This window comes from Elephantulus edwardii, unplaced genomic scaffold (assembly GCF_000299155.1).
Source record: "Elephantulus edwardii isolate Elephantulus edwardi_28Jun2011 unplaced genomic scaffold, EleEdw1.0 scaffold00029, whole genome shotgun sequence".
Taxonomy (NCBI): Eukaryota; Metazoa; Chordata; class Mammalia; order Macroscelidea; family Macroscelididae; genus Elephantulus; species Elephantulus edwardii.
In genome coordinates, this window is record NW_006399779.1 from 13,493,089 (window position 1) to 13,517,764 (window position 24,676).

General features: G+C 38.7%; 1 protein-coding gene across 2 annotated transcripts in view; it reads left to right on the forward strand.

The window, feature by feature from the left end:
• PDHX (pyruvate dehydrogenase complex, component X) overlaps positions 1–24,676 on the forward strand; it is an 81,744-nt gene that overhangs the window by 19,968 nt on the left and 37,100 nt on the right. For both annotated transcript variants that reach the window (XM_006883751.1, XM_006883752.1), the window contains exon 3: positions 18,032–18,132. In XM_006883751.1, coding sequence (XP_006883813.1) covers positions 18,032–18,132 — 101 coding nt within the window. The remainder of the gene's footprint in view (positions 1–18,031; positions 18,133–24,676) is intronic.

The window sequence follows — 24,676 nt, forward strand, 5'->3', positions numbered from 1 at the left end:
AGTTGTGCAGAAAGTACTTGAACACAGCAGAGAGGCAAAGCAGTGGCAGATATGAGAGAGAAGTTAAGAAACACACAGGATCATTCAGAACCATCTGTGTCCGGGAGGGTAAGAAGGAGAAGGAAGGAATTAGAGCAGTCAAAGAAAAAGTGGCAGAGTTTTTTCTGGAATTTAAGAAAGAGCTGTCCCATAATTAAAAGTCCAGGACTTCCTTGGCGAACTCTGAGCAGTTGGCTGACTGCTGTCATCTTTTAAAGTTATTAGCAGAATCTAAAAATACCTCACCTTAATAAATATTGCAGTCAGTTCTAATCTATTTTTAGGCATCTTTTCCATGATGATTTATGGAGCTTCTACTATTTCCACATTCAGTATGACCAGGTGTTGGTGTCATTAAATAATGATTCGGATGCAGGTAGCCTTTTAGAGATTAATATGAAAAGATTAAGTGTCTTTGTTTTCTTGACAACTGATAGGAAAATAGATAAGAGGAGTCTTTGGACCACACTTATCTCTCAGATGTCTAACTATGGCAATCTGTTATTCACATCCATTAGAAATAGACAGTATAATAAAGAATTAGATGCATTATATCCTCATTTTCATCCTTTCTCACATTTTATTACAATGCTTGATTTTCATATAGGGCAAACTAAATGTATTTTTAAGCTTCCAGAACATGTTTCTTTCAGTTTGCTCTTAAAATTGAGTTCTACCAACTAAGAAGCCACTTGTTTATTAATACGCTATAAATAATTGAACACAATCTTTGTTCTTGGTTCTCAGTAATAAATGGGCGTCTTGATTTTTAAATCTTACCTCTTGGTTGTTGTAGTTGTTGTTATTAGGTTCCGTCAAGGTGAGTGCAACCCGTTGTAACCCTATTATCTTGTGCCATCCTCACAATTCCTGACACATTAGAGACCACTGAGGGAGTCACCATGTTGAGCTACTTGGTTGAAGGTCTTCCTGTCCTTCACTGACCCTCTGTTTTTCCAAGCATCATGTCTCTCTCCAAGGAATAGCCGCTCCTAGCAACATCTCATCATCTTTGCCTCCAAAGAGCCCTCTGGCTGAACCCTCTCCAAGACTTATTTGTTTGTTCTTTTGGTCATCCATGGGATGTTCAGTACTCTTCTCCAACACTACAGCTCAAAGGCATCAGTTCTTCTGTCACCCTTAGTCATTGCCCAGCTTTCAGATGCATAGCAGGTGATCAGAAAGACTATGACCTAAATCAGATGCACCTTGGTCCTCAAACTGATGTTATTTCTCTTCAATAATTTGAGAAATCCCTAACTGCAGACTTTCCCAGTGCAACACATCGGATTTCCTGACTGCTGGTACCAAGGGTGTTAATTGTGAATCCAAGTGTGATAACATTGTTGACAGTTTCAGTCTTTTCTCCATCTATTATGATGTTGCCTATCTGTCCAGTGATAAAAATCTTTGTTTTCTTGACATTAAGATGCAATCCATATTGAAGGCTATATTCTTTGATCTTCTGCAACAAGTGCTTCAAGTCCTCCTCACTTTTAGCAAACTGTGTTGTATCATCTGCATAGTGCAGGTGATTTGTGAGTCTCCCTCTGATCTTAATTCCACATTCCTCTTCATAGAGTCCAGGTTCTTGAAAAATTTATTCAGCGTACAGATTGAACAGGTATGGAGAAAGAATACAACCCCGATTTACTTCCTTCTTAATTTTAAACCATGTAGTGCGCTGTTTGCAAAACAGCCTCCTAATCTAGAATCTAGGTATAAGGTTTGCTCGAGCACAGTTAAGTGCTGGGAGATTCCCACACAGTCAAATGCCTTTGCACAATCAATAAAGCATAAATAGACATTTTCTGTTCTCCTCTCTTTCCTTTTTCCCGGGTCTCTTGAGGAGACCAGGAACGAGGCTCCACTGGTGCCACTGAGCCAGGGGCTGTTGGGACCAGGCTGTGGCAATCATTAGCGAGTCAGGTCAGCCAGCCAGGGCTGAAACAGGAACCGCTGGAGGGGAGGAGATGCCACAGGCAGTTTAGGTAGCCGGGGTCAAAGAGGCGGCCAGCTCAACTGCTTTGTGCTGCTCACCAGGTGGCTGCAACTGCTAGGCCACAGACCTCCACCAGCATGAAGTGGACTTTGGAATGTGTAGCAGACAATACCAATCTGTATGTGTTTGGAAATTATAATACAGATTATGATGAGCCTGGAGCACCAGACAATGAAAACTGCCCTCTCTTAGGGAACTGCAGTACTATTTTGCTGGAGGATTTGGGTACCAGATGGGCACAGATGGCTACATGCCCCAAGAACTGGCATCTGTGCCATTTGTGTTGCCTGGAAACAACCAGCAACTGCTTGGAGGTACCATCATCCCATTTGGAGAAAGCAACGGCAGTGACGTCCATGTTTGTAATATGAAGTACAAGAGATGGGCTTTACTTGCTTTGGGGGCAAGAAGCCCAGTCATTTACATGGACAATATGTGCCATGGCTGTTATATGCTATGACCTTCAACAATGACTCCCTTTATGTCTTTAGAGGGATAATTGGCTGTATTTATAACACAGACCTACACAAATTAGATCTCACCACCTTTGTTAACATACAAACTCTTCTACCTGGTAATATTTGTAATCTTTCTGAATGTAATTTGCTTTTTTGTTAATATATGTATACTATAAACATAAGGCTATGCTGTGCAAGTCTAGGTAGGCCTAGTGCTGGGCTCATTTATAGTAACTTGTTCCCAGTGTTTCCTGTTACGAGCGAATTTGTGTTAGCTATGATAATTTTCTTAATTTGCTTTAAGATCTTTATTTATAAATGGTCACTGCTTGCTGAAACTGAGGAGTACCTGAAGCACTTGCTGCAGAAGGTCACGGACTGCAGCCTTCAATATAGATTGAGGCTTAATATCAAGAAGACAAAGATTTTCACCACTGGGCCAATTGGCAGCATCAGGATGGATGGTGAAGAGATTGAGATTGTACACAGCCTTAGTTTACTTGACTCTACAGTCAATACTCTTAACACTAGCAGCGAGGAAATTAAAAGACGTATTGCGATGGGAAAGTCAGCTGTTAAGGAAGGACCTCTCCAGAGTACTGAAGAACAATGGTGTCACTCTGGAGACTAAGGTGCATCTGATGATATAGGCCATGGTCTTTGTTACCATGTGTTATACATCAGAGGGTTGGACAGTGACTAGGGAGGATAAAAGGAGAATTGATGCCTTTGAGCTGTGGTGTTGGAGAAGAATATTGAATGTACCATGGACTGCTAAGCAAATGAACAGGTTCATCCTAGAGAAGGTTAAACCAGGCTGCTGCTGGGAGCAAGGATTCTGAAGCCACATCTGACATACTTTGGACAAGTTGCAAGGAGGGACCAGTCCTTGGAGAGGGACGTCATGCTTGGGAGCATGAAGGGACGGTGCAGGAAAGGAAAACCTTCTAGGAGGTGGACTGATTCAGTGACTGGTAATCGGGATAAGTGTGTTGGAGACAGTGAGATTGGTACAGGAAGACCAGGGTTAGGGCTGTTATACATGAGATTGCTATGAGTCACAGGCAACTTAACAGCACATAACAATAACAAGTATGCTTTTATAACCTTTCATGGTTAGTAACTTAATCTTACAAGCTTTTAAGAGTTTTTTTGAAATCTGAGATTTAGGGAGCTCTGGTGATGCAGGAAGTTGTGCTGACCCAAAGGTGATGGGTCGTTGAAATCCACCAGCAACTCAATGGAAGAAAGAAGGTCTCCTGGCACATGACGTGCAGCCTCCAGAACCCCACTGGATGGTCTGATCTAAGTGGGTTTTGACACATTGGCATTTACAACAACTTTTGTGATTGGGTTTTTTTTTATTGATATTTTAACAAAAGTTTACAGAAAACTTGGATTTCCATTCTTACAACCACTTTTACTGAGAGAGAGAGAGCGAGCGTGTATGTACTCTGATAAAAAGGCAGTAGAGATCTAGAGACTTAACTGCAGCCTAAGGACATCCTGGTTTATCCTTTGGTGTTCCTCCTCTCCCATATGGATGTGAATTAAATGAAATATAAGGTACCTGCTGGCCTTAAAAATTGATAACTCAATTTTTTTTAAAGTCATGGTGATAATGACAAGATGTTCTATACATTATTTCCATCTCTATTCATGTAACATGCCTTGAAGAAGTTGTTTGATAATGAGTGTTCACTCATACACACTCACTTATTGCCATCGGCACATAGGTGATCTCCACCTTTGAGATTTTCAGAGGCAGTAAATCGCGTGGGAGGATATTGCCCATCTTTCCGCAGCAGAGTAGCTGGTGGGTTCGGACTGCATGCTAATGCACAAACTCACCACATCTACAGTGGAAGTTTTCACTTTGGGGGGGGGACAGATCGTTTTCCTTTCATTAAAATGGATTTAGTTATTTTCTTATTAAGTGGAAGGTAAAATCCGCTAAACAAAATGACGAATAGGGAAAAAGTTCTGGAAAATTTGTGTGTGTGTGTTATATGTGGAAGTTATATGCCTGTAACACCTTTTGTGAAAAAGTATTTGAGGGCATGGAAAGCATTTTTTTCCTTCTTTAGATGTTTACGGGCAGCCGAATAAACCTGACTAAGGTAAAAAAGTACTTTGGCCACATAGCTTCTGGAATATACCTACTTACGTGCTTGGCCAGTGGTCCTTGTTTCTGCCGCTGCCCTCGGATACATTGTTCTCTATGAGCATAGTGTTTGTTACTTGATGGGAAATTTTTAATATTTCAAAGAGTGTTTGTGAAAGTCGTGGATTGATTGTATCTTAGCTAAATGGGCTTTTTGTGTAAGGGTTCAGAAGTATAATGTTTTGAAGGAAGCTTTATCTTCACCACTAGGTGGTGCCAAAGAGTTGTGTGTGTCTACTTTCTGTGCAGGAGCGTTTTGTTTCTATTATTTCTGGAAATTTGTACTTATTTGTGATGCTGAAGTTTTAAAAAAAATTGAAAAAGAGGTTTCATAAAGAGTTTCATTGTAGCATACTGTTTTAGTTTTATTGGGGTACAGCTTAACCATTTCCGTTGTACAATTCTATGTTTTTTAGTAAGAATGTACAATTATACAGTCATCACCACAGTCTAGTTGTACAACATTCTCTTACCCTCCAAAGATCCCTGGTTCCTGATTATAGTGAATTCTTCTCCCTAACTCTGACCTTAAGCAACTCTGATCTTCTTTCTATCCCTTCAAGTTTTCTTTTTCTGGACTTCTTACATAAATAGGAACACGTTAGAGGGGGTCTTTTGTGACTGACTTCCTTCTTTTAGTGTGTGTTTTATTGTTGCATGTAGGAGCCGTTTGTGCCTTTTATCATGGAATAGTTCCCACCATTGTGTTTCTTTTACATTTATTGTTAACATTTCTATAGAACAAGAATTTTAGAATGTGTGAGTGGATTTAGAGATTACAGTCATTTTCAGTAGATTTTTCTGGAATGATAACACTGTTCTGGCTGAGCTGTCTGCTATGGCCAATAGCCACTGTGACTTGTAAGTACTTGATTTGGACAAGGCAGTAAAATGTAAGCAATCAAGCAATAAAAACCAAGTTCACAATATAATCCTTCTGAAACTACTGCTGCTCTTCTGCATTCAGAATCTTGAACGACGGAGTTGCAAAGCCTCCTCCAGTCATGGGCTGTCCGTTGGTATACCATTGTCTCTGTGTGGTGAAATGAAAGGGCTAAGAAACATGTAGGGAATGCCTCCTCTTAGACACATTGCATGAGCTTCTTTGTGTTCTTTTTCCATCAGATTAGGACATTTTTGAAGTGGCCAGTCTTTCATTTTCCTGCTTTTTTTTTAAAAACCATAGTGTTTTGTACCATAGTATCCAGATAGAGGAGATGGTAAGTATTTATTGAAGGAACAATTTAATCATTTTTAGCTTTAATCATTCTTTCCAGTATGGTTCAACATCATACCATTATGAAGTATCTTTTTCAGCTGATGTGACTGATTTTCCTGTCACACTGTTGAGTTTGTGTTTCTCTACTATAGGAATGAAGTCAAGTGACCTCTTTGATGCATAGTCTTTTAAGAAGTATACCTGATTTCCTTCAATTAAAACAATTAAAAACTAAAGTCTTTTTTTTTCTTGTATGGACCTGTGGTAGCCTAATTGCAAGAAGCCGCACTGCAATCCCAAAGGCACATGGTTCAAGGCTTGAGCCTCTCCATGAGAGAGGGATGGGCAGTCTCCTCCTGTGTGATTAACTGCCTCTGATAACCCACTCTGATAACCATCTATGGGTCAGTTCTGACTCTGTGGTATACAACAACAACAATAACAATATGCTCAGATCTCTCTTACTTGGTCTTACAGACAAAAGCAGCCTCCATCACGCCTTTAAAATAAGACATTTATTCCTGAATTTGAAAGCATACACAGTTGGTCTAGTGCTCAACTGCTAACCATAAAATTGATGATTTTCAGTCTTATGTATTGAAGCTCATCATCAAGAAAGCAAAGATTCACACCACTGAGTCAGTTTATCATGATGCTGCTAGTTGGCCCGGTGAAAAGACATTGAGTTTGTTAACAAATTCAGCATGCTCGCTTTTACAATCAGCACTCTTGGCACCAGCAGCAAGGAAATCAAAAGACGAAGTGCATTAGGAAAAATCTACTGTGAGGGACCTCTTCTGAGTGTTGAAGAGCAAAGATGTCAGTCTAGAGACTAAGGTGCGCCTGATTCACGCCATGGTCTTTGCAATTATTTGTTACGCATCAGAGTGACTAAGGATGACAGAAGAAGAATTAATGCCTTTGACTTGTGGTGTTGGAGATAGTATTGAACATTCTACTGCCAAGAGAACTGGCAGGTATGTCTTGGAGAGAGTGGAGACAAGGTGCACCTTGGAGGCAAGGATTTTAAAACTCTGTCTCACATACTTTGGAAATATTGCCTGGAGGAACTGGTCCTTGGAGAAGGACACCGTGCTTGGAAGGGTGGAGACACAGCACAGGAGAGGAAGACCTCAAATGAGACAGATTGACTCAGTGACTGAGGCTATAGGAGCAGATGTGCCAAAAATAATGAGACTGGCTTGGGATAGGGCAGGGTTCAGAGCTATCGTGTGTAGGGTAACTATGAGTCACAGATGGCTTGACGGCATATAACAACAATTAAAACAACAGTGGTTTCAAAGGAAGAAAGTCTTGGCGATCTGCTTACAATAAAGGGTTCCATTGAGTTGCTTCCTGTGTTCAACAAAATATAACACTGCCAGTCCTGCCTCATTTTCGCAGTTGCTGCTGTGTATAAGTCCATTGTTAACAGCAACTTTTCTTTTTCCACCTTTACCAAACATGGGGTCTTTTTCTATGACCTGGTTCTTCTTTGTTTTTTTTGTTTTTTGTGTGTTTTTTTTTATTATGTTTTTGTGTGTGTGTACCGTCAAATCAGATCTGACTGGTACAGGAGGAGATTGTCCCTCCTTCCCTGGCAGAGCATCTGGTGGGTTCGAACCGTGCGCCTCTGGGATTGTAGTTGCAGTTCCTTACCACTAGGACCTGGTTCTTCTTAATCACATGTCCAAGAGTAAGTATACCTGTGTAAAGAGGACTCTGGCTGTCCTCTTTTCTAAGACATGTTTGTTCATATTTTTGGTAGTCCATGATGTATTCTATCATCTTTCCAACATCATAATTTAAATGCATCAGTTCTTCAGTCTTCCTGGTCATTGTTCACCTTTTGCATGCATACATTATGTTAGGTGCCATCAAGTCTACTATGATTCATAGCAACCCTGTGAACAAGGTATTGGAACCGTGCCCTGCCCTGTGCCGGCCTCTTGATCGCTGACGTGCTCAAGCTCCTTATTACAGTCACTGTGTTATCTATCTCCTTGAGGCTCAGCCTTAGTTTCACTGACCCTCTACGTACACGAAATGATTAGAAAATACCATAGCTTCGATCAAGCGCAACCTGGTCCTCAGAAGGACGTCCGTCCTTTTTAATCCTTTAAGGAGTCTTTTGCAGCAGATTGACCTGATGTGATAAATCATTTATCTTTTTTTTTTTTTTTTGGTAATATATTAGTTCCTGAATGCTGCTTACTTGGGAGTTGATTATGGATCCAAATAAAAAAAACCTTTACTAGTTCTTAATATTCTCTATTTATCATCATGTTCTTATTGGTTCAGTTGTGAGGACTTCTGTTTTCTATACATTGAGGAATCTGTTCTGAAGGATTACATCTTCATCAAGAAGTGCTTCAAGTCCCTTTCACTTTGAGCTATCAAGATTGTATCATCCACATACCCCTATTTATGAGTCTTCCTCCAATCCTAAAGCTGTGTTCTTATAGTCCAGCTCCTCAGATTGGTCACTCACCAAATTATGGTGAAAGGATACATCCCTAAAACACATCTTTCCTGACTTTAAACTATATAATATATTCTTCTTCTGTTCTATTGATTCCCCCCCTTAATCTATATACAAGTTTCTAATGAGCATTACGAGATGCTTTGAAATCCCCATTCATCTCAACATCTATAATTTATTATGATGTATATGGTTTAATGCCTTTGCATGATGGTTAAAACACAAGAAAACAGCTTTCTGATCTCTACTTTCAGGGTTATCAACAGGGTTATCCCTCATTCCAGATCCATGTCGGTTAAGGAGTTCAAGGCAGTTCTCCTCTGACACATTGGGTTGGTTTGTGTTGGAATCACTTTCCTTTACTCAACATGCACAACAATGTAATTTTTATCAGATCATATGATTTTCTGAAAGTTACAGATAACCTTTTGTTACTAAAATAAGCTTTACCATTAATTGCATTTGAACAAGACTGTACTTTGTTCCTCAGATTTAAAGGCAACAGCGTGACCTAGTGGTAAGGAACAGTGTTGCCAGTCCAAAGACACATGGTTCAAATCTACCAGCTGCTCCACAGGAGAAAGATGGGAGTCAACTCCCATGTGATTTACCCGCTGGAGGGTCAGCTATGAGTTGGTTCTGATGCATTGATTTATTAAAAACAACATACTTTGTTCTTAATATTTAAGTAGCAGGGAACCCTCTGTATGTTCCAGTCCAAGCTCTGGCAGCTGCCCATCCGGACAGAAAAAGCAATAGGATGATGCTGGCCTTGGTATTGAGAGTGGGCCAGGATGGGGTACCACTCTGGCTCCACCTCGGGCCTGGAAACTTGTTCTTTATCCACTTCATCTCAGCATGTACCAACAGAACTACTCTCTTTTCCAACCAGTCAGTGATGTGACAGCCAGATGCCTGCTGTCACCTCAGTCCTTAATTCTGCCAACCATTGGAATTCTTAACTAGACTAGACACTTCCCACTTTCAGTCCTTTCCACTAGAGTATACACTCATCACAGGCAAAGCCATACTTTATTGTTGTGTTTATTATCCAGTTCTGAGTGTGGCATCTTAATGTTTGTTGAATAATTTCTTTGAGAAAACAGAATATGGAATAGAAAAAGTGAATCTTAATTGTAATTTTTAATGATTGTTGGTAATAAAGCTAATGTTTTCTTTTGGGTTTTATTTAAAGATATTCTGAAGTTTTAAGCCAACACTTCTACTCTGTGACTCTCTAGTATATAGCTACAGATTTAAAACCTTCCTGAGAGACAGAGAGATTAAGTAACTTGATCAAAATCGCGAGTTAAGTATCACAACTTGGAATAAACCCCACGTCTCTCTTAGAAGAGGTTTGTATCTACCTACACTGCAACTTTTCTAAATTACAGTGCTAAATTGTTCTAAATTATAGTGCTAAATTGTTGATCAAGGCTGATTTTTAGTATATTTGAAATCTTGGCTCATCACTCAACTTTTTATCTTTTGGCATTTACATTGTAGTTGACTATTGATAGAAGCTGAGTTTTGGTATAAATTTAGGGATAATACACCCTTTTGCAAATACTGTTTTAAACTTTGCTTTAGTTCATCAGTAATGTTAACCACACATAATAGATCCTTCTTTATTTTTCTTTCCATGTATTCCACCGTTCCATCCTTCACCCACACTGCTGCCTAGTCCTCTGTTTCCCCTCCTCTCTCTACATTCTCATGTAACGAAAATATGTGTCTCTGTTACAGGAATATACATAGATAGAGGTTTCTTGCTTTTGTTGTTTGTTTTTTTTAAAGAGAGAAAAAGGCTACCTATGCCTTTAAATGTGAGAAGCATATTGCAAAACCAATGTTAGACAGAAAAGAAATATAAAGGATAATTCGATGTATACCTGTGAAGGAATGAGGATTTGACAATTATTGTCATTTTTTCTAAGGTGTTTTCATCTAAAACTCAGATATAAGGAATTATTGGTAGCCCTGGAGATCAAGAATAGGACATAATGCACTCAAAGTATGTCCTGTTGGGAAGAATCTCAGTTCAGGAAACAGAAGAAAGCCCAGTAAAGAAATGAACAGCAGCAAAGTGAAATAACCCAATGTAGTTTGTGACTAGTTCTAGGTTAATTATAGCTACTACAGGAATTAGGAGCAGAAGCTTCAGATTGATTTACCTGAAGAAAATTATATGAGTGAGGGGAATTTCTCCCTGGTTTTTAAAGGGTGATTCACATCTAAACATGGGAGTAGACAAATGAAAAAACCATCTCACTGCTGTAATCTGTGGCCACAGTTTACTTTCCTGTATTTACTTGCCAGTTTGTCTCAGTCAGTTAACATACAGGATGTGATTTTTTTTTCTTTTTGAAATATAGTCTATTTTAAGCACTAGAATATCTGTCATATAAAGAAGGACATAAGATTATATAATCTGGAAGTGCTGCTTTCAGTATTACATACTGTGCAGTCTTTGTTGTTCTGGTTGGCACTTTCCTGACCAATATAATCTGTCATCACTTCTCTCCTGTATTATTTACTAGATCCTTCCAAGTTTCATGTTTCCTTTTGCCTGCAGGACTTTGGGCCTGTTCTTCTGCCTGGATCATTGCCCCTTACATGATTGCCTTCTCTTCCTCTTCATTTTTTCTGGGTTAATGTAGGGTTCCCCACCACCCCTCTCCCCCAGGAAGCCTTCTCTCATTTCTCAAATACTAAATTAAATTAGGTGCCCCTCCTGAATATTACTCAGCTCCACAATCAACACTCTTAGAACCAGCAGTCAGGAAATCAAAAGGTGAACTGCACTGGGAAAATCTGCTGTCAGAGACCTCTCCAGAGCACTGAAAACCAATGATGTCAGTCGAGAGACTGAGGTACACCTCATGCAGGCTGTGGTCTTTGCAGTTACTTGCTGTGCATCAGAAAGTTGAGTGATGACTAAGGATGACAGAAGAAGAATCTATTCCTTTGAGTTGTGGTGCTGGAGAAGAGTCTTGAACATACCATGGACCACCAAGAAAACAGCCTATCTTGGAGAGGGTGAAACCAATTTTCTCCTTGGAGGCTAGGATTTTTATTTATTTTTTTTATTCTGATTTATTTACAACATTTGAATACATTGTTTTTCACAAAGATCCTTCCCATTTCCTTCACCCCACCCACCCATAGAATTGTGCAACCCTATGATTAACACCTTAACCCACCATCTTCACCCCTCTATTTCTACCTACCACCCCACTGCCTTGGATGCTCATACTCATTCTGCAATAATGGGTTTATACAGTATTTGTCCTTGTGGGACTGAGAGCATTATGCTGAGGGAGGCTAAGATTTTGAAGGTCCATCCATACTTTGGGCACATGGCCAGGAGAGACCATTCCTTGAGAAGGACATCATGCTCAGAAGGGTGGAGGAACGGTGCAGGAGAGGAGGACTTCAGATTGATTGATACAGTAACTGGGTCAATGGGGGTTGGTGTGTTGGACTTAGTGAGACTGGCTCAGGACAGGGCAGGCTGCTGTACATAGGGTCACAGTGAATGGCAGGTGACTTGACAGCACATAATAGTATTCCCTGACTTAACTTTATACAGTGAATCCTGTAAGAGCTGGAACTCAGTGGCAAGGCCTTGTTTCTGGGTCTCAGAAGTTTTCCTTCATGAACAAGGTATACTTGTACCACTTTTTTGTTGTTTAGTGGAAAATATTTTCCTTCTCTTGACAGATGTGCTTTCACTTTACATATGTTCTGGTCCTCTCAGGTTCTACTGTACTTTGACTTTTCCTAATGACTAGCCACTAGGTAGTGGAGCTCTGGCGGTGTACCACTGACCCACAGGCTGCACTACTGCTGGTGTGAATCCAGTATCAGCTCCAAGGGAGAAGGATGTGTATTCTCCTCTCATGTGATTTACAGCCTCAGAATCCTGCTGCAGGGTTAGCTGTGTGTCATTTCTGACTTATTGGCAATGACTGGTGTTAGGTCTCTAGATATTAAATGCTTTAAGGTCAGAAAGATTCCGTTCTCTTTGTTGGTTGTTTTTCTTCCTCCTATGTCTTCAGTAGTATACAGTTTTCAGCCAATACTCATTGAACAGGACAATTTCTTTGGAGTCAGACTCAGTACCTTTTAGATCAATAAATGTCTCCTAATAAAAAAGTTTGTTTACTTCATTAAAATAGTTTATATTAGGGAGGAAAATGTGTGCCAATGAATAAGTGGAAATCCAGATTCTTTATAAACTTTAATTAAAATCTAAAAAAAAAAATAAAACGACTATGAAGATAATTCAATAAATATTTGTGTTCCTGCTGTACACTAGCCAGACACTACTCTCCTAGGTGCCATGGTTTCAGCAGTAAATAAAATAGACCAAAATATATATTTTGAAACAAATACAGACATTGTAGTCTGTACTATGTTAACTAAGGTTATCATGTAACCACATCTATTTAGACATCTTGATATAGAATCAAGTAATTTTTGTATAGTGAATCATCAACATGTTTGTTAATTTAGCTTTAACATTTTTTCTTCATATTTTTGTAATGCGTGGTCCTGTAAATATTGCTATATAGGCTATTTGCAATGCATGTGTGTTTTGTGTGTAGTATGTATATAAATTGTGCATATTTTTCTACCCTTTTATTTTTTAAATTTTTCTTTATTAATCTGTTATAAGCAGGCATTATTTGGATTTTTAGATTTTTTTTTAAATTTTATTTCATTACTTTTTGTGTGTGTACCATCAAATCGGATCTGACTGGTACAGCAGGAGATTGTCCCTCCTTCTCCAGCAGAACATTTGATGAATTCAAACTGTGTACCTCTGGGATTTTAGTGCACCTTCTTGCCACTAGGCCATCAGAGCTCCTCTAATTGATCTTTTTTAAAATAATCTCTTTTTAAATATTCTTTTAATCTATTAATATTTGGTGCAATTATATTTTTATTTTTGGGTTTTTTTTTCTTTTCATGCCTTTGCCTTCGCTTAGGTAATTTTTGTTATAGATTTTACTTCTTTGTGCATACCTTTGAGGTTTTAGATGATTATGTGGTTAAGTTTTATCAATAAAGTTTTGGGTTGAATTTCAGTTGTGTTTGTACCAGAATTCTAAGGATTCTTTGACATCACCTAAAGACTCTCCTAATTCATTTTCTTTTTAAAAAAGTATTAGTTTTATGTTCTTTTCTTCTTTTTTAAAATTTTTTTATTGCTATTTTAACAAAAGTTTACAGAAAGCTTGGATTTCCATTCATTCATTGTTGCACATTTCCCTCCCTATCCCTCCATGAAAGAGTCTTCATGGTTTTACATTCTTAAGCTCTTCAGATGACCTTGAGTATAGTCAGTTGTTAAGATTTCATCAATTTCTATAGGGTTTTTTTTCCCCTTGTTTTCCCTTTGTTTCCACTGTGTTCACTTTTCTTCTTGAAGAAATATAGCTCTAATAATAGTTCTTTCCATGATCATCAATAGATAATTCTTGATATGTTAAAAAACAACAACAACAAAAAAACACTTTTCCCTCATTGGTGAATGATGTTTGGCTCCGTATCACATTCTCAACACTTCTTTTTCCTCCCCTCTTGAAACATTCTACTTCATTTTCTTCTGAGCTCTGTTGAAGGCACCTGAGTTACGCTGTCAATCTGTTGTTCTTTGGAGACAATCTTTTTCCCCCTTCTAGTTGCTTTTTTGCAAGGTGGGATCAGTCCTTGGAGAGGAACGTGATGCTTGGGAGGGTGGAGGGACAGCAAAAGAGAGGAAGACCCTCGATGAGATGGATTGATTCAGTGACTGTGGTAATGGGAGTGGGTGTGACAGAAACAATAAGATTGGCACAAGATAGAGCAGAGTTTAGGGCTGTTGTACCTAGGGTTGCTATGAGCCGCAGGGCCTCTCAATGGCACATAACAACAACAAGCAACAAGTTGCTTTTAAGGAAGCTCTGGTGGCCTTGTGGCAATAAGCTGTGCTGCAATCCCGAAGAGACATAGTTCGAGGCCACCAGCTATGCCATGGAAGAAGGATGGGCAGTACTGCCTCTGAAAACCTGCTGGAGGGTCAGCTATGGGTCAGTTCTGACTTGATGGTACATAGCAACAACAATAGTTGCTTTTTTAAAAAAAAATAATTTAATTTTAATGAACATTTACAGAGATTTATTTATTGCCTGCAATTTCTCTCTTGTGTATATAATATGGGCTCATATTTAGTTCAATACTCTTTCCTTTTAAATTTGTGTTTTGAAGTATGTTGTCATTGTTGTCAAGTTGCTTGCAACTCGTAACGACCCTATGTACAACAGCTCTAAACCCACTCTATCCTGTGCCAAACCTTATTGTCTTTGACACACCAAACCCCATTACCCCAGTCACTGAATCAGTCCATCTCATCGACGGTCTTCCTCTCCTGCGCTGTCCCTCCAGTCTCCCTCTCCAGAGACTGGGCCCTCCTTGTAAGGAAGGATCATTTTCCATACCTATTTAATATGTATGCTGAGCAAATCATTCAAGAAGCTGGACTTTATGAGTAAGAATGTGGCATCAGGATTGGAAAAAGATTCATCAACCACCTCAGTTATGCAGATGACATAACCTTGCTTGCCAGAAGTGAAGAGGACCTGAAATGTTTGCTGCAAAAGGCCAAAGACTATAGCCTTCAAGAACTAGAAAATAAAAATCCTCATCACTGGTCCAATAGACAACATTATGATAGATGGAGAAAAGGTAGAAATTGTCTGGAGTTTCATCTTGCTTGCATCTACTGTCAACACCTTTGGCACCAGCAGTTAGGAAATCAAAAGACGTATTTCATTGTCATGGACCTCTTTTAGGTGTCAGTGCAAGACTAAGGTGCATGTTATTCATACCATGATTAATTACTTGCTATGCATTTGAAATGGTGACTAAGGACAACAGAAATGGAATGGATGCCTTTGAGTTATAGCGATGGAGAACGGTACTGCATATTCCATAGACTGCCAAAAGAACAAATGAATCTGTCTTGAGAAAGTGCATCTGAGGTGTTACAAGGAGGCAAGGATGGTGAGCTTATCTCATATTTTGGGCAAATTGTTTGGAGGATCTAGTCCTTGGAAAAGGACATCATGCTTGGAAAGGTGGAGGGTCAGTGAAAGTGAGGAGAATGCTCAGGGAGGTAGATTGACAACAGGGAGTGTAACAGTGGGCTCAAGAATACGAGAGATGATGAGGATGACATAGGATAAGGCAGGGTACCAATCCATTTTATTCTTGGGGTCACAGTGGGTCCTAGTTGACTTGGAGGCACCCAGCAACATTACCTTGGTAGTCCATAAAACAAGCATTACAGTTTCAGTTGTGTTTTTCCATCTGTATTTGCCAAAGGTGGGTGACTACTCCGCAGCCCTCAGGCCTGCCTTTAATTGTTTTTGGTGAAACATTCTTCAAGGTCTTGTAACCCTGGTATGCCCACTTGCTGTATAGAGGTAACTCGTGGTTGCTGTGAAGCCAAACACTGTGACACTGATGAGTCAAATGCGAAAATGGTTACCCTTGGTGGACAGTGTTTGGTGGAGCTCCCCGATTAAAACACGCTTGGAAGCAGGAGTGGCATCCACTTCCATAATAGCCTGCCTCTGGTAAACCCTACGAACCTGGAGAAAGGACGAAAGTTATTCAGATGTCCAGGACTTTTGTTCATAGGGTCGCTATGAGTCACCTATGGCTCGATGGCACTTAACAACAACATTTGCAACATTTCTAATTAGGTTTATTTATTCCTTTCCTTTTTCCTTGTTCTTATTTTTGTTACACCTCTACTTTATTTAATTTTTGTGTAGTTTTTAAAAAAATTCCTTGTGATGAGTCTTTCATTTATATCTTTTCAAGATATCTTGAATATCGTCAAGATAACACATTTAACATTTTGGCAAATTGCATTAAATGAAGTAAGAATGAGATGCATTTCTTTTCCGGTTACTAATTTTATGGTTTTTCTTTCTTTTTTTTTTTTTTTTTTTTTTTTTTTCTTTCTTAACATTAGATTTCTTCATTTGTTTTGCGATTTGTGTTTGAAACAAGTTTTTGGGTGGAACATATTTTATTTTGTTTCTGTATCTTCCCTCTCATCTTTTACCCCTTGTCTTGTTATGTTATGCTACTATAACAAAGATACCACAAGTGTATGGCTATCACAAACAAATTTATTCCTTAACAGTTTAGGAGTTAAAAATCCAAATTCCGGTTTCCAGCTCAAGGCTAACTTCCTCTTCCCATTGGTTCTGGCAAGGAGCTCTTGTGTCTTTCACACTGTAGACTCGGTGGTTCTTGGAGCTCTTCACGCATCTTGGCCTTTCAGGTGTCCTTGCACAGAGACTTGTGCCTGAAAGGACACACTCCAGTCCTGGGGAGTCTTCCTTGGCGGTATTGAGGCTTCCCTTTTTACCTCACTTTCCTGACTTTTTATCTCTTGTGATTTAAAAGGTATTTATTAAAGGCTATATCCTAGAAAAGCTCCTTTTATACCATATCAAGACTGTGATGAGATTAAAGGAGTTTCATTCCACCTGGAATGTTTATAGAGAAATTTGGTTTATCAGATCGTAGGGGAATCATTGCATACTTTCCACATTATGCCGTATGTTTGTGTATTTTGGGGAAACATGGTTCAACCCATGGTGCACCTCTCCTCATCTTCCATGCCCCAATTTAGTCACTTTATTAGGGATATTGGCAGATCCTGTCTTAGAGCCAGAGTGTACGTTGATTTGTGTTCTGACTTGAATTGAAGCGGTCTTCTACTTCCTAGATCAGCAGTTTCTGATTGAAACCACAGCCCCCTTGATCATGGTTTGATTGCCCACTTTGTTATTTTCTTATTGGGTGGTGGTTCTGTGACTAAGGTGTTTGACTATTTAGCAGAAGGTTGGTGGTTTGTGGGAGAGAGTTTAGGTAGTCTGCTTCCATGAAGATTTACAACCTTGGAATCCCATTGAGGCAATTTTACTCTGTCCTGTGTTGATTTGAGTTGAAATTGGCTCACTGGCAGTGGGTGTTGTGAGGAAAGGAATCCTGACAATCGCCAGAGCATTAAGTAATCTGACAGATTTCTGATCTCTCTCTCTAGCTTGGCACTTCTCAGCCTGGAAACTAACAAGCAGCTGTAGCACTGCTCAACATTTTTTAGTTTCTACACTGTTTCTCTGGCACTGAAGGCTTTTCTATTTTATTTCACCTATATCTTTTATTATTATTGTTATTATTTTCTTTTTTCTACTTCATTTGTTTATTCTTCATGGTGGTTTTAGTGGTCCTGTTAATTTTGAAGCTTTGCTTTACCCGGAATGGTGAAGTATATTTTAAAATGCGTAGTCTGGAATGGATTTCTTCTAAAGAAGCCATGTTTATTTCTTTTGTCTAAAAATGTGATTTTATTTCTTTAATATTTGGCCAGAAATACCTGTAATAACATTTTTTTTTCACATAGCATAGACTTTATGTCCATTATAGAACTAGAAAATATAACAGAATATACACATTCACACAAATACAGACATTTGTTTGTTTTGCCACATCCTAGAAATAGCTAGTGAAGTGTTAGATATTCATATTTTACATGCACATTTAATATATTAATATTCGTATTTTGAAGACCCAGTCTAACTCAGTCTTTACTTTGTAGGTGAAGCCGTGAGTGCTGGAGATGCATTATGTGAAATTGAAACTGACAAAGCTGTGGTTACCTTAGATGCAGGTGATGATGGCATCTTGGCCAAAATAGTGGTGAGTTTTGTATTGTTTTCTGTACGAAAAGATTTTCTAAATTTACTGGTTTTGAAATAAAATGTTTTTATATACTGTTATGTTATCTACTATACCCATTCCTTACTTATTAAGATCGTGATGATCAAAAGACTTAAGTTGTTAACGTGAAAATGGAGGATTATTGTATTATTACATAACTGTCAAACTGCTGAGAAACTGCCTACATAACCTTAACCATCATAGCTTCTCACTTTGGTACCTGTTACTTATCTGAAATGTAATTCATGTGAAAATTAGTAACAGTTGTTTTTGTTAGGGTCTGGCAAGTCAGGTACCATCAATAGTGACCCTGTGAACCTGAACCCTATCTTGTGCCATCCTCATGCTTTCTGACACATTCGAGCCCATTGCTGCACTGTGTCAACCCACTTGGTTAAGACTCTCCTTTGCTGTTTTTGTAATTAATGCATATATGATTAATGTGAAAAATAGTAACCATAGATTTCTTTCTGTTGTAACTACACAATGTTATATTAAATAGTTCTAAGTGAGGAGCAGGTGTATTTAATATATTTTTATTTAAAGTGTTTTGATATCAAGGTCCCACAAACCCCAGTTATGATAAAATTCTTTTTAACTGTGACAGTGATATATTTTCTAGTGTAGAATGAATGAGAAGCGTTGTGATCTAAGAGATGAAGGAAAGCTATTTGAGGTGGACTCTGAAGACAAAGAAGGTTGATTAATGTTTAGACCTAGAAAGTATCAGACTTGTGGTTGAAGGAATCAATATGAAAGAGTATTTGATACCATCACATGAAAACAAGAAATTGTAGCTATATAGATCTTTGAACCTCCCAGGATGGGAATTGTATAAAGTATCTTTCATTTAATCCTTATCTCCAGGAAAATGAGTCTTAATTTGTCCTGTGAAGATTGTTGTCTGTAGACTTTATAGCCACAGTCAGTTTGCTTAGTTTAGTAATTGCTCATCCTTATAGTTTGGACTTTATCCCTAATTTTTATTCCTAATTTGAAGCGGTTTTAATAAACAAAGATGTATTCATAGTATTTTATTTATTTGAATATAGCTGAGTTGTCAGCTGATCTGTATGAAGAAGAATGTGGCATAAGAATTGGAGGAAGACTCATCAACAGTTTACGATATGCAGATGACACAACCTGACCTGCTGAAAGTTAGGAGAACTTGAAGTGCTTGTTGCATGAGATCAAGAATTCAGCCTTCAATATGGGTTATATCTCAACAGCTAGAAAACAAAATTTCTCAACTACTGGACCAATAAGCAGCATCATGGTAGATGCAGAAAAGAATGAAGGTGTCAACAATTTCATCGTACTTGGTTCTACTAGCAACATGCTTGACACCAACAGTCAGGATATCAGGAGACAAATTTGTGTCCACAATAAAAACCCTTGATACCAGCAGTCAGGAGATCAGGAGATGTATTCCATTGAGAAACTCTACAATTAGGAACCTCTCCAAATTGCTGAGGAGCAATGATGTTAGTTTGAGGACTAAGGTGTGCCTGATTCAAGCTGTAGACTTTTTCAGTCACTTACTATGCATATGAAAGCTGGAAAATGAGTAAGGATGACAGAAGAATTGATGCCTTGAGTTGTGGTGCTGGAGAAGAGTACTCAATCTCCCATGGACTGCCAAAAGAACAAACAGGTCTTAGAGAAAGTGCAGCCAGAGAACTCCTTGGAAGCAAAGATGGTAAAGCTTCATTCCCACATACTTGGGACATGTTTTTAGAAGAGGCCAATCTTTGTAAAGGGCCATCATGCTTAGAAAAGTGGAGGGTAGGCAAAAGAGAGAAAGACTCTAACAAGATGGATAGAGTGACCGCAGCAGTGGATTCAAGTATGTCAGAAATGATGAGGATGTCACAGGATTGGACAGGGTTCAGAGCTGTTGTTTAGAGGGTCACTGTGAGTCATACTTGACTGGAAGGTGCCTAATAATAATGAATTAACATCTTTAAAAAAGCACTCATTGCCATTGACTCAGAAGTGACTCATAGCTGACCATCCAGTCATCTCACAGGAGGAATGCCCATCTTTCTCTGGTGCAGCTGCTGATCCTTCAGAGAGACATCTTCCTTCAAACACCACCATCAGAGCATAAAAGTGATTTTTTAAAATGTGATCTTTTTCTGTATATTCTGTATTACTAATAAGTGTTCAAAATTTGGAGGAAAATGCTTTTAAATCACATATATACAGTGATTATAATCAGGTAAGACATTAAAAAAACAAGTACAAAAAGAAGAAAATATTTGGAAAATTAGCACTTTTGTCTTTAAGACATTGAACTAAGTCATCCTGCTTCATCTTTTATTTTTCTAGAGTTAAAAAGTTTTCTATAATGTGTGTGCCCTTTTTATAGTGGAAAGTAAGGATTAATTGTGCAAAGTAAGTAAATAAAATGCTTAAAAGCATGACTCTTTAGAGTCTGTGATGGAGACTACTGCCCACCATGTTTCTTTTTTAGATCCACAGTTCTTAGTAGATAGCATTCATTGGTTCACAATGGTTAAAGCACTGAGCTGTTAACCAAAAGGTAAGCAGTTCAAACCCACCAGGAGCTCTATGGGAGAAAAATAAGGCAGTCAGCTTCTATAAAGGGTATACCTTGATGCCCTCTGAGTCTATTCTACTTGTCTTGTACTTGGAAAATCAACTTGGTGGCAACAGATTTTTGGTTTTGTTTGTTTGTTTATTTTGAAATGAAGACTTTAACCTGGAGTCACAAGGCTGCCTAAAACTAATACAACATATATATCAATAAGCTCTTCTCTTTAATAGCTGTGTGATGATGATTGGAAAATTCCTTAATTAATCCATAGTGAAATAGAGCTAACGTAACCACATGTCATAGGATGATAGGAGAGACTCTATGAGAATACCTCTATGCACATCACAAGACCTATCACCATGTGCTCAATAAATGTTGTATTGTCATTATGATTATTGTTTACTCAGCTCTTGGTGTTTACTAATTTGTATTGGTCACTTGTAGCAGATAGTATCTCTTTTTTGTACCTGTACAGTTTGATTTTTTTTTTAAGCGAGTCGCACAGGCCTTAGGACTTTTTGGATCTGTTTTTAATTCTGAGCTACAAGCTTACTTCTCCTTTGAGCATGAACGGAAAGCCTTCCTTTGTTATGTTATAATCAAAGGCCACACTTTGGAACATTATACTCTAATTAGTTAGCGATCACTAAGCAATTTGTATTGTCATTCCTGTTTCTTTATAGAAAATTCCTGTTCCCTTTGTTCTAATCATTTAAGTCTTGTTGTCTGTTTTCTAATTTATCAAATTTCTTTTAGTTGTCATCTGCCTTATTAACAGCCGTGTTGAAACACATTGCTATCTGCAATTTCATACAACTAATTTGTTGGAAAAAATAATAGAAAGCTCAAGTTTCCATATCAGTATAAACGGATAAGATATAACTATTCATGCCAAAGATAAATTCATTGCTTAAATTATGCTGTATTTTTCCAAAGCAAAAGATTGTTTAAATTAACCATACGTAATAAACTTGGCTATATTTTATTGCATTCGCTTTTTGGCAATCTCTGCTCTTTGCTCTAGCTCTGGATCGTATAGCTTTGAAACTCCCAGAATTGATAACATTTTCTGTTTTACTGCTTAGTAATGCGTTTCAAATCACTAACAGTGCCAGTGGGTCACTGGTGCCTATTTATCTGGCCTCTAATGCCTAACAGTTTTAGGAGCACAAACAGCGATTTTCCCTGCCAGAGAGAAAATGGTGTTTATCTGTGACTTTATTATCTTCCACATACATTTTAGATAATGGGAATGGCAATACCCACTATGTTTATGTCACAGTGTATGCAGTTTGGGGAGAATAAAATGAGGGAGAAAATGAAGGAGATATCACCAGTGCTTTGCTTCTGATCTGTTTTTTATCTTTGTTTTTCTAATATAACACTCACACCCTTCCCCATTCCACCAAGAGTTATTTGTCTTTCAGTGGAGACTTCTTACTAGCATATATAATGAAGTGATTCTTACAGAAATAGGGAATAAAAGATTTTTGCTTTAAAAATCAAGGTATAGGTAATTGAGCCTATTAAAAGACAAAGGATAATCTCTAACACTCTAGTTTTTTCTTTTTGTCCACATTTTTAAAGAATTGAGAAGTTCGGTCTCTTTACTGTAATCTCTAGTCATTTAGAAAGCTTTGCTCATTATTATTTTTTTTTTTAATTTGTGTGTGTGTGTACCATCAAATCAGATATGACTGGTACAGGAGGAGAGTGTTCCTCCTTTCCAGCAGAGCATCTGGTGGATTTGAACCGTGTGCCTCTGGGATTGCAGTACATTTAAAGAGCTTTATATTCTTTCTTTTCCTTCACAACTTTCAGGGGATTTTGGTGCTTTTTAGATATGTGCATGTAAATTCCATTTTATATTGGAAATATTTTTTATATTTTAACTTTTTTGTTATGTTGTTGTTATGTGCTGTCGAGTCTCTTGCGACTCATAGCGACCCTATGTACAACAGCCCTAAACTCCGCTCTGTCCTGTGCCAATCGCACCGTCTCTGACACTCCCATCCCAATTATCCCAGTCACTGAATCAGTCCACCTCATAGAGGGCCTTCCTCTCCTACACCGTCCCTCCAAACTCCCAAGCATGATGTCCCTCTCCAAGGACCAGTCTCTCCTCACAACATGTCCAAAGTATGTTAGACGAAGCCTCAGAATTCTTGCCTCCAAGGAGCCACCCGGTTTAACCCTTTCCAGGACAAATCTATTTGTTTTCCTAGCAGTCCATGGTATTCTCAATACTCTTCTCCAGCACCACAGCTCAAAGGCATCAATTCTCCTTCTATCCTCCTTGGTCATTGTCCAACTCTGATGCATAACAGGTGATTGGGAAGACCAAAGCCTTTATCGGGCGGACCTTAGTCTCCAGAGAGACACCATTGCTCTTCAGTACTTTGGACAGGTCCCTAACAGCAGACTTTCCCATGGCAATGCACCTTTTAATTCCCTGGCTGCTGGTGCCAAGACTGTTGACTACAGAGCCAAGCAAACTAAAGCTGTGTACAATCTCAATCTCTACAATCTCAATCTCTTCACCATCCATCCTGATGCTGCCAATTGGTCCAGTGCTGAGAATCTTTGTCTTCTTGACATTGAGCCTCATTCCATATTATAGGCTGCAGTCCTTGACACTCTGCAGCAGGCGCTTCAGGTCCTCTTCAGTTTCAGCAAGCAGGGTTGTGTCATCCGCATAATGCAGGTTGTTGATAAATCGTCCACCAATCTTGACCCCACATTTCTTCTCATAGAGCCCAGCCTCCCGGATAATCTGTTCTGCATATAGGTTGAAAAGGTATGGAGATACTAGGAAAAAAAAACACACCTCACCTCACTGTGATGTAGTCAGAACCTCAACTGGATTTTAGAGACTGCAAATTACATGGGAGGTGGTTGTAAAGCTGAAATGCTATGCATAGTGGTAATGAATTAATAATTGCTCTTCACACAGATAATGTTATGATTTTTTTTTCTATAATGGGAGAATGTTTTAAGTCTCATTTATCACTTGTACATTGTCATGCAGAACACCTTACTCTATTGAGGTCATTTGTCAATTACATCTTAAATATAGTTTCAGGAATTTGGGCAAACTAGGTGTTTAAAAGTATATACTAGTAAAATGGGGTCTTTGGATGGTACCTTATGTGGACTTTGTCTACTTTGACTTCCAGTATATATGTTGTTATATGCTGTTGAATTGAACTGACTCAACAGCAGGTTTTCAGGGGCTGTAAATCCCATAGGAGGAGATTGCCTATTTTTCTTCCAAAGAGCAGCTTATTGGATTTGAACCATGTACCTTTGGGTTGGCAACAGACTCTTTACCACTAGGCCCACAACTATCCCTGCAACATACATAATGTCACAGTATAATTAGTTATGCAAACCAGTACATTTTGGGAAACATAAGAGTGAGTTGTTGTTAGATGTTGCCTAGTCACTTCTGATTCATTGAAACCCTATATACAACACAACTAAAAAAACTGCCTGGTCCTGCACCCTTCACACAATCATTACCGCACAAAATAATTTCTTTTAAAAGGAGCAACACAAAGCTGGTTCCTATGAGGCAAAGCAAGATTATTGATGTCCCATATGTCCAATTTTCCCGTCACCATAGTTCATACAGAGTTGTATTGCTTGCCCATAGGTGGTCCCTTATGGCAGTTCAAATCCACCAGCAGCTCCTTGGGAGAAAGATGGGCAGACTTTCATAGCTTCTTGAAAGCGTGCAAATTTGCTGAATGAATGTCACTTATGAATTGGTTCCAACTCGACAGTAATGAGTTTGAGGTTTTTCACATATACTAGTCTGTCATCTTTATCATCTGCTCTGCCAGCCCAAAGCTAGGGGTTCAAATTCATCAGCTGATCTGCAGGAGAATGATGAGCAGTCTCTTCCCGTGCCATTTCCTACCTCTGTGAACCTGCTAGAAGGTCTGCCCAGTTCCAACTTAG